The following is a 16,907-nucleotide window of genomic DNA, read 5'->3' as shown; positions in this document are numbered from 1 at the left end:
TTAAGTTTAAGCACGAGAGATTCATGCTTTTAGTTCCAAAGGTGCTTGGTTCAGTCCTCACGGGCAACAACAACTCCAGATGTTGTGACGCTTCATGAATTTTACTTATGCCCTATGACAGTCCCTTGCAATTGTTGTATTCATAATACTGAGCAGCCTCCACCAGTTCTCTGAGAAATGAACTAATATTATTTCCCTCTTACATCCTAGGGAAAAAAGAAAAGACGAGCAAGAGAAAAGCAGCAAGACTCCAATTCAGGTAAACTAATTGGTACTGAATGCAGCATGTTACTCCGTAGCTTATCACTGGGTGTTGTATTTTGCCATCCATGTTTTAGCTCATTCAGTCAGTTTTCTAAAGCTAAAAAATGGTATATTTTAAAGCCACAGTAAGTTATTTAACTATCTTGTTCTTAAAAAACACATGTGGACCAGAACATGGATGGCATTCATGAAAACTGAGCAAGAGAGATTCCAGACCTGAAGAAGAGCTCTGTGTAGCTCAAAAACTTGTCTCTTTCACTCAGTGGAAGTTGGTCCAATAAGAGAGATTACCTCACTCATCTGGTCTCTAATATCTTGGTACTGACACAGCTACAACACTGCAGTCAAACTAGATTGTGGCTAATAAATCATTTTTAATAGAAGTCACGTCTACAATTTGTTCTGCCACAGAGATATGCAGGAGAAATGCTCCACTAGGTTCTGAGTGGCAGGAGGCACCAATGTTCTGTAGTCAAAAGTGATGCCTTTATCTATTAGATGCACCAATATTGCGTATCTAAGAGCTATGAAACTTCTTTAAAGACCACCCCAGGGACCATATCACAAATCTTTTTGTAGTAGAAGTAGCCTAAAAGTCAAACAAAATTGCACTGAAAACCATGGTGTATTTTAACGTGGTTGCTTACTACCAAGTGCTCTTTATTGGAAGTGGACCCTTGTGCAGATTTCACTGTGTGTATAGATGTGTGCGCACACCCACACCATCCAAAGTTATTCACATCGTAGATTTGGAAGCATTTCTAATTTAGCAATACTAATGGACCTTTGTTATAACACATCAAGAGAAAACGTTAAGGCATCTGCTTCGTGTCTCTCATGAAGCTAAACTGCACATTTCTTACAGTAAGTTAACTTTTCATCTCAATTGTTGCCTAGATTGATAACAAGTGTAAGATTTTATGTAATATATGTGGTGTAAAAATAATAATTTCACCCACCACTGGAATGCAGCCCTCTTTGGGCTGGAAGGCAGCTGCCACTTAACAGCGCATAACAGAAGTTGGCAGTTATGAGAGTGACATTGACACAAAGGTACTGCTCAGATCTCATTTACACTAGTGCAAAAAAGTTCACATGTATCTAAATGAAAATAGGGCACTACTCTAATCAGCGCCTATGTCACACAGCAACACTGCACAGGACTTTAGGGCAGTACATGCAGAAAAGAGTAGCTTGTCCATTAGCACTAGAGAGAGAATTTAGGGAAGCAGAATGGAATTGCCCCATATGGGTCTTATTGGTGCTATTTGTTTTCAATCTGCTTCTGCAATATTTTCCTCTTCTGTTTTAATATATAATATGAGGACTGAGTTCTTTGGCTAGCCACTTAACCAGGGAACCAGTAAGGATTTCAATACAGGAGGCAATGGGCGGCTGTCAAATTTCTTAGTTTTGAAATGCTGCCAAATCAGAGATTCAATAAGAAGCAGTGAATTCCTGGTAAATTCCGAGCTTTCCTGTAGCTGAACTCTGACTGCCTGGACTCGGCTTTGTGGAGAACTGGTTGAGCTGGGGGAGCACCACAGGTGGGAGGGAACAAAGTCTCCAACATCTGTAACTGAGGCCATTTCCCAAACTTCTCTCCCCCCACCCGCCAGGTGTAATCTCTCTGATACTTGCCTAACCATCCCTTTTTTACAGGAGAGTGGTGTCTGAATAGTTCCGTTGTTGAAGAATTGGATTTTAGTCTGTTAGTTTTGTCTTAAGTGGCTGAAATGATGTTGCATCTTTTCTTCTTCCTCCTGCTCCTCCTCCTCCTCTTTGTGCCTCTGTCTTGCCCATTCTCCGCCACGCATGCTTCTGTGTTCAGATCCCGCCTCTCCTAAGAAATGCAGAGCTCGCTTTGGCCTCAACCAACAAACGGACTGGTGCGGCCCATGCAGGTGTGTATCAGAGAAACTCTACTCTGCTTTTAGTGCCTTTTCCTGAGCGCGTTGTTTTCCCCCCCTTTTATGTGGTTTTATTTTTCCATGCATGTTTCTAGTGCCCTTGGCTCCTAACACACAAAACAAACTACTGGCATTGCTAAAATTTGTTCCTTCCAAACTGAGGTGGTTTTCCCAGGGTATCATTGCTGTGGGCTGGTATTTCTGAAGGTTCTACCCAAATTCTTTCAATGTCTAAGAGAAAAGAGAGTATGTTGTCAAGGTTGCTAGACCCAAAAGTCAACATATGTTTCTTATACCAGGTTGGCGAAGCGCATGTAATATTTTACATGTTTTATTAAGATTCCTATTTCGCTGTTCTTGAGAGGCTGATCTACAGGGTGAGAGATCCTTACACGCTGGTGCACGTGTGGAATGGAAGAAAACAAATGCTTATTGCTCTCTCCCTCCGCCCCCGATCTTCCTATTTCCAAAGAGGGACCTAATGTGGAGCTTTTTCCCCCCCTACATGACCACCTCTTTGAGGGGCCCTAGAGTGTACCCCAAGGGCTGCCTTTACCTATTTACATTTGGGACTAAAAGTGTCCATTACAGTCGCACATGGCCACTAGAACATGTAGTGCCCCAAGCAATGAGATGGTCTGAGGACTCCACCAACTCAGGCTTCTAAGGAACGAATGTGGAAATAGAATGAGGAAATAGCTTGACAAGCGAACAGAATGAGTATTACCTGGGTCAGAGGGTCATTAAACATTCCCAGGCATGGGAGGCCCATGACCTACTTCTGGACAACCATGTAAGGAGTAAATGCAGCCTGAGCAGAGGAGAGGTGTGTACAGGAAAGTGGTGTCTGAATAGTTCTCAGCATAATCTGCGAGCCACAGGGCATTATAGTACCGTCTTTTGGCTTCTGTCTAGCAAAACCTGAAAGTTATTTGCATTAGAGATTCAGATTATTTGCTTTTTAAGGTAAGGGAATATGCAGCTATGAGGGGCCTAGACGTTGGCTGATCACAGCTTGTGTTGCTGGTACATTCTTGGCTGGAAATTGGGGCTTCCAGATTGGGGCTGAAAAATAAATAAATCACTTGTGATTGAGCCAGGGTGTCAGATACTGGCTATCCTTCCTATTTAACTGGCAGCGTCCTCATGCGAGTCATGTAGTTATGCTGGAAATTGGACCAGTCTGTCACTGGTCCTAAAGAGGCTTAGTTAACCCCTTGTATTCTCCTCCTACACAAAATGGCTCCCTGTTTGTATCTGATCTTTCAGCTGGGGAATTTTGTATAGCCCTGAAAATTCCTCATTTCCATTTTTAATATAACACACCCTCATGATGCCACTACAATCACCATCTTTCTGAACTTGGAAGACAGGGGTGCCCTTGGCAGCCTGAATGCTGCACCTTAAAATTGGTCAAAGAGCCTCTTGTGTGATGTAGGCCTTTCCTAGCAGCAGTGCCAGTCAGAGACTTGACAGACCAGGACAAAGTGTTGAATCCAGGTCTCCCATACAGCCATGAAGAGCACAATTACTAGGTGTCTGGGCAGTCTTCGTATCTTTACTCCCAAGTTTATTTGAGATCTCTTAATTAGATCTGTGCTAACACTTTGCTTTGCCTGACGTTGCTTACCAACTAACACGCATTGCTGGAGTGCTCCTAAAACCTGAGCATGCTTTCTAATGTTTTACCCTGACATCTCACGTACTATTTAATAGCAGCTGTTCTGCAATTCCAGGTACTAATACACAACAGCCAACTTGGAGGCTTCAGAAATGTATGTTTCCTCATCACTGACTTCTGCCTCGGACAGAAACCTCCAGAGAATATCCATTCCAAAATGGGAGAGATTTAACTGATTAAAATGCTTTGTCCCCTCAGAGGTTGTTATCTTCCTCTGGCTCTGCTAGTATAATCTGTAAATCCTAATGGGAAAGCTTGGTCCTATGAGACTCCTTTTCCATCCAACATTTAGAGGAAAGATGGTGGAATCTATATAGTTAGTAAACCTAGTCTAATCAATCCACTGAAGTCTCTACAGCTTAAGTCATGAGGTGTATGTGTGTCCATTTATCTTTTAAGTTGCATAGCATACATGTAAATTTTAGGCCTCGAGGGTTAATGTATCGAATCAGACACAGCAGGTCTCCTTATTGTTTATAATTTTACTGTTTAAAGAGATTCATTCAATTCATTAACCTTCTCTCCCCCAAACAGATTTTTTGATGGAGTATAAATACAGCAGTCAGTTTTCTTCCTGCACCCCCTCACGCATAGCAGCAAGTGCCTGAGGTGGCATGGGGAAACAACTTCACCATGGGCTTGTTTACAGTGGAGAATTCTCTCCTGTTAGAACCCACGTGAACGAACACCGGTGGTGAACATTCAGTTTACACAAGGACTGTCGTGTTTTATACCATGCCAGCTGGTTCACCCTAAAGTTAACCACAACACTGACACATAAGTGCAGCAGTGAGTGCAAAGTCATGTTTAATACCATATTAGTTAATACATGTTCTAACACAAGGCCATTTTTCATTAGCAAGCTCAGAGACAGATGTATGCCTGCCCTAGAGTACTGTATTTTAGCTGTGCTTCTGAAGTGGGACACCTAAGCAGGGGGTTGAACTTGATTGACTACAATAGGTAGGAGAAAGTTCTTTTCTACCCTCTCAGCTGGGAATCTAAACTCAAAATCACCAGTATCTTCAAGGAAAGAGTTGTTCCCCTCAGGACATGTGAGATCACATCCGAAGGGCTCCGTTTTAAACAATATAGAGAGAAAGTGGAGAGGATCCAATGTTAGGTGGCATAAAAGGTTTATAAAAATATGTCTTCCTGTTTGAAGAGAAATTAGAGATTTGAATATAGAAATCCTAGAGACCAGGTGAACTGGGGCAATGTGATAACTTTAGTCCAGGCCTTCTTGCTGTAACACTGAAAACACTAGCTTAACTCCTCCTACGTACTTACAGTTAACTAAACGTCCTGCATACGTACAGATAACTAAACATAGGCTAAATCTTAGCATTTTCAAGTAGATTGGACAATGGATAACCTGTCAATGACGCACTGCCAAGTAAGTTTACAGAGAAGATGATTATTAGTACATGCACTTTTGAAGCATCCATCCTCATAGTACGTGAATGAATAGGGCCCATGGAGACACTCTTCTGCAGTGATGTATCGGGTGGACTGCACGCCTCAAGTACCCTTTTCTTCTGCCTGGATGTGTGTGAAAGTTTGCTTTTCAAAGTGGCTAAAGTTTGTCCTACAAAGGGATCTGGTCCATAAGACTGTGGTCATGTGAGGCTAGAGCTAGTGGAATATTTTAGTGAATACTTGCTGTGAATTTGTCCATTTTCCTATTGTCTTTATTTTAGAATGGATTTTTTTTCAACCTCTGACCAGCTGTTTAATCACAGTCCATTGAGCAAAGTTTTGAATCAAGGGTATGGTTAGGGGTTCATTCAAAAACACTTCTCCCTATTCTACCTCCACCACACTCCTTACCAGTGTCTGAGCTTCTTACAGGGACAGTTCATGGTAAGCTTTCCTCACCCAGAAGGTACATTGGTTGAAGTGTGAGCAATGGAGTTGTCATGACAGCTGCTGTCTTAACACAACAACAACTGCAAGTGGCCCATACACCAGTATAAACAGGAGTTCTACCCTCCAGAAACCTCACAGGCCAGACAATTATATGTATTCCTGACTCTGCTGACTTTCCTCCTTCTCCAGGCACCTCCGCAGGGACAATGCTGGCCCTAGATTCATTACCATCCCGGACTTGAAGGGATTTGGCACCCTCTGACCACTTTCCTCCTCTGGCCAACCCACCCAGTCCCGTACCTCGCAGTTTTTCCTCCTCCAAAAGGTGGTCCCTGTTCCTGCTCAGCCATGGGTAGCTGAACATGTTTCAGTCTTAGATATGCCCCAGAGTGCTCTGTGGTTGTGCTTTAAATGGGAGTTTAAATGTGTTTTAAACTGCACAGCCAGTGCAAAGAATTTGGGATCCAGAGACACTGTGGAGGCTTAGACGGGATCAAGGATCCCCTTCAGGAGGAACCAGGGTGGGCAGATGTAGGAAACAGTTCAGAATGGCACTGGTGATACATCTGTTCTTCTAGGAGGAGCCATGGGTGGCCATCTGCTATGCCTCAGGCTGTCTCTGTGGAGGAAGCAGAGCCACAAGAGGGGGATCAGGTAGAGGAAACTCAGTGAGTGACACTGCAGCTAGAATGGAGGGACATGAGCGCCCTACCGCTAATTAGAGTCCAGTTTTTGAAAATGTTGGCCTCTTTTCCATCCTCTGGGGAAACTGCCATCCTTTCTACTGGCTAATCCCGAAGGGGAAGGGCAGAATGCTGTAGTTATCCTTCCTTGTTTCCCCAGTTACTACTTTGTTCCCAAATCATTCTTCCTTGTGCCTTTGTTTCCACTTCAAACTATAGCTGTAGAAGAGTTCAGGTTGGTGCACCCCTCCTCCTCCACTGAACAGGGATGTTACCAACATGCTATCGTTGTTGGGTTCTCAGAACGAACTATTGGTAGGTTGTCAAGCTACCATAAAAATTCTCTCTTAAATACTAACAAATGTTGAACACGTTACAGGTCTTACAACTGATTGTTTGAGATACATGCATAGAGAGAAATCTGTTTGTTCTGCGCTTCAAGCGTAGCCACCTCTGGGGTAACACACAGCCCACGCTAACACTACTCAACAACGTGGAAAAGAAAGAGAAAGAGTCTATGTCCAACTGAAATATCCACAGGGAAGGAGGTAGACAATTAACCTCAGCAACAAAATCCAACTGGGGTAACACCCACTCTCTTGGGAGAAGGCCGTGAGTGATCTGAAAGCGTTACGTCCGATCTGAAAGAACCACCAGTTGCAGCAGTGATCTCAGAACATGACTGGGCAGTGGTTCAGTCTGGATTCAGTAGGTGACACTTTTCCCTTTGAATTACCAGCACCATTTCACTTCCCACAGCACTTGGGCTTTCCCCGTATCCTAGCCAAGTACCTGCTTAGTTTATGTGGTCCAGCTAGATCTCAGCTTAGTGTGGTCTGAGTGCCAGACCATTGCATGGTAGGCTGTCCAAACACCCTCATTAGTCCTTCACTTCCTACCACTCGGTAAAACCAGTATTTCAAAGTACTTACAGGACTGGAAAGGATAAGGAAGCTGTAGAAGAGGACTCACCACTGGCACACCCCCTTGTGGCTGGTTGTGGCATAGCATGCTCTCTGTGCCCCCTGCCAACAGCTGTTCCGGCTCTGTGGTGACATGCTTCTTTTGGTGACTCAACCCATCCATCCAGGTCACTTTAAAGTGTCTTCTCTTCCAGGGAAACCAAAAATCCAACAAACAATAGTCCTGCATCCTCAAGCCAACTCTTTGACCCAAGTCCCAGCTTGCTAGTCCTTCCATTCCTGGTTTGCAGGGTCTTTGCATAACCTTTGCTGACAGCTAGTAAGGGAACCCAGGCCCCCCAGCTTCTCTGAGCTCCAGCCCAGAGACCCTGTTATAAGCAGGCAAGGTCTCTCTATTCAGGCCATCTGCTTCCACCTTGAGCTTCTTCCTATCTCAGCCAGGACATCGGCCCCCATACCAGCCCCTTCCTAGACTCACCACATACCTACATTGCCCCCTAGGCTCCCAGAGGTCTCAGGCTTTACCCTTCCTGCAGGGCCTGGCTGGCAGGATTCCCCTGGAATTCTCCAAATCCCCAACAAAAAGTTCAAACTTAAACCACTTCTGTCCGTACTGGGCTTGAACTGGAGTTCTTCACAAGCCTTCTGCAGTACTCTGCTCCTCAGCTGAACACCAGCACCGTCTCCTCAGAGCTTTGACCCTGATTTGAGACCCACCACCAGAACTAGCTTCCCTCTTACTGCTTTTCCCAGTTCTCTCTCTTGACATCTATCAGCCCATTTTCAGACAGCAGGGTTGTCTCCAGCTGAGCCCTCTCAAGCCTTTTAAGGAAACTTGACTCACTTCCAGGTGGACCTGCTAATTTACCCACTTGACACCTCTCTAGTTCCAGCAGGTCCATTAATTGAGCATTCAAACTCCTGCTAACCCTCTGGGAACCAGTGTGGGCTTTACACCCTATCACAGGGGCCCTCACTTAAGGACCTGCTGTCTGGGCCAGATAACGGCAGCCCTTTCTGTGCCTCTGTTTCATTGTCACGTTACCAAGGCTGAGCGCCCTCTTACTGAAGGGATCTGCCCTGGCTGCTGCTTCATAATTGTCTCCCCTTGCAGGGTGACCCATTTCTGTAGTGGGTGTGACTCTTTCCCAGCCATGGCCCGGTCCAGCTTTCTCATACAAATGCAACACTGCCCATCTTCCCAGAAATGACTTTGGGCTACATAGGCACAAAGTAAGTACTCCTTAGACTTAGTACTTTCAGTACATTGTTGGCCAGCTCCTTTATTCCTCCTGGGATCCTGGGCTAGACATGGAAGACAAAGTTGAGAATCAGCCCTTTTCTCCAAGTTAAAACAGAAGGTAGCACTTCCATCGCAGTCATCACACGCACCCCTTTGTTAGAAGTGAGGGAGGGTGTCCATGCTCACATTTGAACTTTGCATGGCAATTCATGCTGACCATAAGCCTTTGCACAATTTCCACAAACCTAGGCTTTGTTTTGGGTCTCATTTGTAGGAAGTCAGCAAGGTTGCATATGCCAGGTATAGGCAAGGAAAGCCACAATCTGCATCTGCTCAGCTCACCCCAGTGTCAAGCAGAGGTAAATTCAAGAAGTGCCAATCACAGCGTTCCCTGATTCTACAAGGGGTTTCAGCTGTTGCAGCCATACTTGTTGCTGGGGTCTGACATCTGAATTGGAATTAATCCAAAGTATAGACCAGGCCCTAGACTGGGGTCAAATTCAGGTCTGATGTAAGTGGGTGCACCTGTTGAATCACCACACTCGAGATGTTGAGAATAATGGTGTCAGCTGAAGCTTTATTTCTTGGCTCATTCTGGATTAGTCTAATTGTCCATTCTTATTCTTGTCACTGGGAAAGGATGGTCTTCATTTGATAGGGCCTTTGTTTCTTTATCCATCAGCCTAATAAAGTAAGGCTGAATTCTGTTGTTATGCTGCCACCTAGTGACAATGATTGGAAATTGAAGGTAATCAAAGAGAACACAGGCCCAGTTCTACTCTGAGTTATGCCGGTTTGTACCGACGTTTTAAAGTTACTCTGCATTTATACCAGTTCAGCTGAGAGCTGAATTTGGTCCTCCACTTCTGTTCTGCGCACTGGCTGTCAGCCAAAGGCTATCTCCAAATACTTTATGGAGTTGGACAGTCCAGTTACACAGTTATCTAACAAAGAGTAGCAGAGAGCAAGACTTACAGGCCCAGAAGAGAGGGGCTGTTGGCTCGGCATTTAAATAAATTGGATTTTTTTCTTTTGTAATTTGATGTTCTGTTTTTAGCACTCATTTCTGCTGTGTGCCCTGTTTACAGTGAATACTGTAATGTTTTCATTTTAAATATGACACTGTAAATTCACCCTTTATTTACAGATAACTCTCTTCACTGTTCTTAGGAGGAAAAAGAAGTGCATTCGGTACTTACAAGGAGAAGGACGCTGTTCCAGCCCAGTTTCTTCCGATGGAAGTGCTATAGACTCCCCTCCCTCTCCTCTGGATACACTCCAATGCATATCCTCTGCATTTACTTCAGACAAGCTTGCGACTCCTGCTGATTTCGCACACAAAGAACAAAGCAATCCTTTCCCCACCTCTATTCATGTCAAAAGCGCTCCATGCTCCTCTGGACTGACCACTCACTGCTCATCCACTCGGTGCTCATCCATGCCACACGTGTCAGTAGCATCCAGCGACTCCTCAGAGTACAGTGTGCCATCAACAGGAACATAGTGCCACGTTGTACAAGTCAACACTTATTAATGCATTGGGCACTTTGCTTTTACCAAGTGGTTTTGCTGCCCATTGAAATGGACTGGAGGCCCAAATTACTCACCATGCTGTAAAACTGTTTTCAAAGTCAAGGGGCAGTTGTGTCCTGAGCCCCAAAATGATTCAAAGATGCTGGAATAGTCAACGTTTTTATCTGGAGCAAAGATAGAAAAATGGTGTCTCCCTCCACAAAAAGGTTGAAATGAGGACTCGCCAAAATTAAAAATGCCAATCAGTAAACAAATCTTTCATCCCCACCCTGAGTTTCCTTTTACTGCATCATCTGCTCAAGTAGCTGAAAGTGAAAGCTAACTCCCTGGCTTGTTGCAGTAGATGGTAGGTGCTATAAATCTTAAGCATTTCTGTTTCTTGCATCCCAAACAGCTTTGAACTGTAGTCAGTCACAGGTCTCTTGTAGCTATTTCACCATGGAGTTAGGAAAGCTGGTACAGGAGCTTTTTAAAAAGCCCGTCTCTGTCCAAGAGCTAAATGTTGGGAAGCTAGATTTCACTCTGACTGGCTCATAAGAAAAAAGTGAAATATAGGCAAATGAGGTGAATATTGTTCAACTTCTTGTTTGAGGACAGAAAAATATTGTTTACAGGTAACAGGTCTTTGCAGACATGTCAAGTTCTCTTAGCATACAGAATGGCAGACAAACAGTGAGAGCACTCAAGGCAGAAAAGGAAGCTTGGACTGGCTGCTTGAAGGTCTATCTATCCAATGTTTCATTGTTTTAGGGCTAAAATACAATAGTAACATGTTAGTCAAGTGCAGAGTCCTCCTTGCTGCTCAGGTTGTTCACAGTAAACACTGGAGAGTCAGACTCCTTCAGTAAAGGACCTTGCAAAGGCTCAAAGTAGACCCCATTTGCCATTAAGTACTTGATCCTACAAGTCCTTGCATAATAGCTGCAGCAGGGTGCGCGGGATTAAGAATCAGCCCAAGTATAAGTAGAGCAGAGGTGGGCAAAGTATGGCCCGCGGGACTGTCCTGCCTGGCCCTTGAGCTCCCTGCCAGGGAGGCTAGCCCCTGGCCCCTCCTCCACTGTCCTCCCTCCCTCACAGCCACGTGGGCAGCACTCTAGGCGGCAGGGCTGCACAGTCCTGCAGGGCAGCATGGCAGGCTCCGGTCAGGCAGCGTGGCTGCCAGACATGCTGCTCTGAGCGGCATGGTAAGGGGTCCGGGGTGCAGTCAGGGAGCAGGGGGCGGTTGGATCGGTGTGGGAGTTCTGGTGGGGGGGGGGCCAGTCAGGGGCCAGGGAACAGTAGGGGTTGGAAAGGTATGGGAGTCCCGGGGGGCCTGTCAGAGGGTGGGGGTGTGGATAGGGGGCAGGGCAGTCAGGGGACTGGGACCAGGATCGGGGGGGTTGAATAGGGGTGAGGGGTCCCGGCAGGGGACAAGAAGCAAGGGGGTTGGGAGTTCTGAGGGGGGCAGTCGGGGGGCAGGGGCAGGCTGTTTGGGGAGTCACAGCCTTTCCTACCCAGCCCTCCATACAGTTTTGCAACCCCGATATGGCCCTTGGGCCAAAAAGTTTGCCCACCCCTGAAATAGAGGCTATATGTAAGGTCAAAGCGTGGCCTGCTGCACAGAGCTGCTGTAACTCAAGCCCCTGTGCACTCACTCCCTTACTCTTACAAACCCAGGGTAGCGTAGAGAGTGGACATGGCTTGAGCATGATGCTCATCACATTCATGAGGTGCTTAGCTCCACTCTTCCCTCTTCAGCCTTTCTCCCCTTGGAGGCAGGGATTTTGAGGCAGATCACAGAGTCCCTGCTGTAGGGTTTGGCGCCCTACATTCCCTGCCCATCACCTTTAACCTCAGATGTCACTCTGCAGCTATGCAGTGCAGGATCAAGCTCTAAATGTGGTTATAAGTGAAATGAGCTGGTATACAGTGTCTACTAGCTAGGTACACTGTAGATTTTACAATACAAATTATTTCCTCTCTACTCCTTTTCCCATCCAGCGGCTGTCAAACATTAATACAGACTCTCGCTCTTGAAAGTGTCTATGGATTTCTGATATTTTATTTATATTTTGAGCCTGGTAAACATAAACCTTTAGGGGCCAGATTCTGATCTCAGTTCCACTGATGTAAATCCAGAGTTACTGCACAAAAGGAACTGGCATAACTCCAGATTTATACCATTGTAACTAAGATCAGAATCCAGACCCTTGTTTATTTCCTGCTTTATAAAAACCTATTCTAGACTGAAGAGAAAAGTACCATAAAACATTAGGGGGAGGGGGGGCTATTTTTTCTACTGTACACGATAGGATTTAGAATACTGAATACAAACTTAAAGTAGTATTATATAGGCTTGCAAGAAATTTAAAAGAACCTTTGATATACAAACTATTTTTGTATTTTTTTCTTAAGGCAACAAAACTTTTTTTATATATGTTTATTCCAACTTTTTAATAGGTTTCTATATCAGAGACTGAAGATTAGAAAGCTGCTTATAGTGTAGAGCACTATAGTTATTGGTTCCCCCCTCCCCATTCAGTTCCTTTTGCTTGAAGTTGCTGTAGATTGGGGGGGGAGGGAGAGGGAGAAGAGGAAAACCATGCAAATTCTTTGCAAGAAAATCTAAAGCTGGTGCTTTATTAGTCTCTGTTTGCTGTGCAACTGTAACCTCTGTTGGTACTAACGGAAGTTACACGCACAAATCCAAAAGAGCCTATTTAACCCTTAGACCACTGGCATTGTCTGCACTTCCACACATGTATATTAAAAGCATATACTGACAGTCACCACGTGGTTAATTATCTAGCACTGGATCAATATCTGAACTAGTATCATTTAAATGATTTCCAACCAAAGTGGTTAAAGCTGAGGTAGGTGACTAGTTGCAGCTTAACCACTGACTGTAACCTCACGCAAGTCTCTTCACCGCTCTGTGCCTCAGTTTCCCCATCTGTAAGATGAGAATGCTAATCTTTTTTCAAGTGCTCTGAGATTCTCAGATATAAAGTGCTGTGGGCATGACAAGCAGTAGTATTATTAAAACCACAAGATATGGTTCAGCTATAGCACGGGTTAGTGGTTGGGTATGTTCAGCAAAAAATTGGGTGTAAAGTGAAACTTGCACCTACTGTGGTTGTGCAAAACAAATGTAACCGACCCCCTCAGCAGCCCTCACAGGAGAGAACAAATGGACAAACAGCTGTGGCTAGCTAACACTCCAGGATACTATGGGAGAAAGTCCTGCAGTATATAAATGGCACCATTTGACCAAGAGCCAAACTCAATGCTGGAGTAAACAGACACCACTACCATTGACTTCAGCATTCAGTGGAAGTGGCACCCACTTAGTCTAATGCTAATTGGGACCCCAGAAGTGCCTGGCAACATCTGAGAAGGGCTGCCTGATATCACAGTCTACTCAGTTGATTTCCATTTCCCACTGTTGCAGGATCTGCTTAGTAGCACTCTGGCTAACAGCCTGTTCCTGCTACAGCTTTTCCTCTTCTATCCAAAGTGGGCAAGTGATGTTTGCATAGCTGTGGAACCAGGATCATTGGATCCCTTTGCAACTTACACCCATTTTCTGACTGCTGTACACTATCACTAAATGTGGCCCTTAACCTCTAGCCTTGTTCTGACGTTGTGCGAAATATAATTTGCCCTGCTTTAGTTGAACAAGTTCAGCTGTTGACCCTATCCTCTGCTCTCAGATACTAGGCTAAACTCAGTAAGCCCTGTAGGTGGAGGGCTGTAACTGAGAGAGAGAGAGTGAGTGTGTGTGTGTGCACACATGCACGTGTGTAACAGAGCAGACTTCGATTGTTTAGTTCTTGAAACATGCAAGGAGACCTTTAAGCTGCCCATTCCAAGGAAAAAATATTGAGTAAATGTTATCACTTTTTACAACTTGCCCTAGGAAGCCAAAACAGAGATCCTAATTTTTTTAAATACCAAAAAAAAAGTCTTTAGATATGCTATAGGAAGTTTTACTTTTTTTAAAAAAAAAAACCTTGCCTGTAAATTTTTACTGCAGCAAGATTTAGTTCTCATATGACAGTTTCATTTTTATTAATTACCCATTTGATTTCCTGTTTGAATGTAGAAGTCACAGAAATACCACTTCATTAAGTCAAGTAAAACCACTGTATGTATGTAGCACAGATAAGTGTTTTGCAGCTGTACTTTCATTTGTCCAATAACTATCCACCCTATACTGTAATTTTTTTTTACATCACTGAGTTTGTATTTTTTGGCTTTTATGTTCAAAATATGTTTATAGCTTTATAAATAAAGAAGTGTGCCAGCCTGGCCCTTCAAAAAGGGCCACTGGGGGGTTATAATCCTATACAATTATATTGTAAGATCTCATTTCTTACTATTTTAAAGATTCCTGTGTTTCTTCCCTACTGGTAGGCAGCAGGGCTTTTAGACTAATTGCATATAGCCAACTGTGAGTATATGAATGACATGGAGAATGCTAGCAGCTGAAGCAGATTTCTTTATCACCAATCCTCTTTTCCATGCACAAGGGCCTGGTTCAGTCACCCTTTACCTTGGTTCAGCCAATAAAAGCTGTATCTGTTACTGAACATGGCAAGGGGAAAAAGTCAAACAGAAAAGGACATGGGCATAACTTGCCTTTAAAGAATCAGAGTGGTCAGATAAGCAGTCACTTTATTATTATGGCATTTTGAAATGAATGCAGTGCTGGTAAAAAATGTTCATTTATCAACATCACTGCTAGAAGCCTGGGCTACTGCCTCCTGTATTCTACTCAACACATGCTATGTCCCAATAATTAGATCTATCACCTTTATGGATGAGGGGAGCTCCTTCTCCCACTCCTTACATGAATGACTGACCTGAGCAGTCTAGTATATCCTCCTCCCTTCCCACCCACCCCCAGCCCAAACAGTCAAAAACCCAGATGCTTTAGAGAAAGGTATAAGAATTCTGCAGTAGGCTGCTATAAAATATGCACTATCCCTACCCGCTCCCCCCAATCTCATCCTGCTCTCTAGTAGCCTGGCTTTAGCTCTGAAATGTGAGCCTTATAGATCTCTCTTCCAAAGCTTCCCCTCCCTCCCCCATTAGTTATAACAACCCTAGCTACTCTTGATATCCAGAGAAACCTCCTATCCCTTTTTGACTCTGATTAAGTTCACCCTACCTTATCTGCTGAAAGTATGACAACTAACATTTCACAGGCTAGCAGCCCTTGGCTGGTTTTGAACTGGCACTGCAGAAGCTGAAGCCTGGAGTCCTGTAATAACTCCTGAGCCAGTCAATTCCCCAAAGAGACATTTCTAATGCACACTTATAAAGGAAGATATGTAAAGGCTAAAGGATGAGGTGTTGGATTTAAATCTTGTTAAAACTGGAAGAGTAGAGAGATTAGATTACAGTAGCCGATTACCAACAGCCTGAAAGTTGTGGGGTAGGGGAACCACTAATACAAAACTATCTTGACTTGTGCTGGGGGTGGGACGGGCAGAGTTCTTTTCTCCAGCTCACCCAAACAGGAACACAATGGGTCACAGAGCAAGTGCTTTTTGAGCAGTAGATTAGCGCCCCAGCTACAGCATGAAGAGTTGTTCCCCTTAACAGAGGCATAATCAGCTATTTTTATGGGGCAGCCCACCCTTCTAGTTTTCAGAACTACTAGGAGTATCATTGAGTATGCTTCCTACCATAGTCCCTTTAACTAGGCCTGTTCTGCAAAGACCTCCCCACAGCACTTATCACATTGCTTCTCCCTTCACACACACATAAAGACAAAATTTTGCCTATGCTAATCTTCTTCCCCAGTAGCATGGTCCTTAGCACAGAGATTTCTACTGACAGTGCCCCAAATCAAGGGCACCCATAAACTCCCCTCTGTAGCTTTGCTACTTGAAATCACTTAAGGCAGCAAGTAGCATTTTAAGAGGGCATGTTGGAGAAAAACAGTACTTTCCCCAAACTTTGGTACAGACACAGCCGGAAGTCATTTTAGAGCAAGCTACTTCATATCTACTTACAAGCTAGAGATTCTTAAGTAACAGCAAGCCAGTCTTGAATGCCTGCAACTGCTCCTGGAATGGCTTGGGTAACACTATTTCTTTGTATTAGAAATGGTGATGCGCTTCTCCTTGTCTCAGTAAGCACTGAAGTTATTATAGCCTTCCAGCACTATGCTATGATTTTTTTTTTATTTTTAAGCACTACTGAGACTAGTTAGAATATCAGACCACAATTGCTCCAGGTGGCATTTTAGATTAGTTTGTTATTCTGAGGTCATAAGAATCCTGCAAACATGAGTTAGTATAATGAACGAACATCTTGGATTATAAACCCTCCAATGAAGATCAGCAATTCTCACACCAGAGAAGAGGTCTCTTCTCAGGTGCATTACACACAGTTAGGGCAATTCAATACATATTCTTGAGTCTGCCCCCCTCACTTTTCCCATTCTACTATGTGGCATTACACTTCTGCCTCCTCCCCATCCTAAACCCTGCCACAGTCCTCACCTTATGGTACAGCTGAGCACTGATACCCGCTCCAAGCCTAGGTCAGGATATACCTACAGACAGCAAGAGTGCAGCTGAGCTGCATGTAGGTTTGCCTCTTGCCATAAGGCATAGTCAGAAGATAAGGGAAGGGAACATTTAATGAGAGGAGAGGTGAACTGCCCCGATGTGTAGTACTGTAGTTTCTCTTCCACCCACCAAAAAGAAGGATCAGTTTGAAGTAGGGTAGATCACATCACTTTTTAAGTGGTGGCCAACCCTTGTCTCAGAAGATACACTAAGCAAGTTTAAGCCCTTTGTTACTGGA

At 44.3% G+C, this 16,907-nt stretch overlaps 1 protein-coding gene across 4 annotated transcripts in view; it reads left to right on the top strand.

Annotated features, from left to right (window-relative positions):
• The window catches only part of TCF7 (transcription factor 7), a 121,414-nt gene extending 111,442 nt beyond the window's left edge, over positions 1-9,972 (top strand). For 2 of the 4 annotated variants that reach the window (XM_077824318.1, XM_077824316.1), the window contains 2 exons: positions 211-259; positions 9,744-9,972. In XM_077824318.1, coding sequence (XP_077680444.1) covers positions 211-259; positions 9,744-9,823 — 129 coding nt within the window. In that variant the 3' untranslated portion in view covers positions 9,824-9,972. Of the gene's footprint in view, positions 1-210; positions 260-9,720 lie in introns of all 4 variants that reach the window. The other 2 variants (XM_077824319.1, XM_077824317.1) reach the window with 1 other exon arrangement.
• Positions 9,973-16,907: the final 6,935 nt, after the last annotated feature.

Source organism: Eretmochelys imbricata, chromosome 8, assembly GCF_965152235.1.
Source record: "Eretmochelys imbricata isolate rEreImb1 chromosome 8, rEreImb1.hap1, whole genome shotgun sequence".
NCBI classification, from domain to species: domain Eukaryota; kingdom Metazoa; phylum Chordata; order Testudines; family Cheloniidae; genus Eretmochelys; species Eretmochelys imbricata.
The sequence above is the reverse complement of the archived record's forward strand: the minus strand, read 5'-3'. Positions and strand labels throughout refer to the sequence as shown.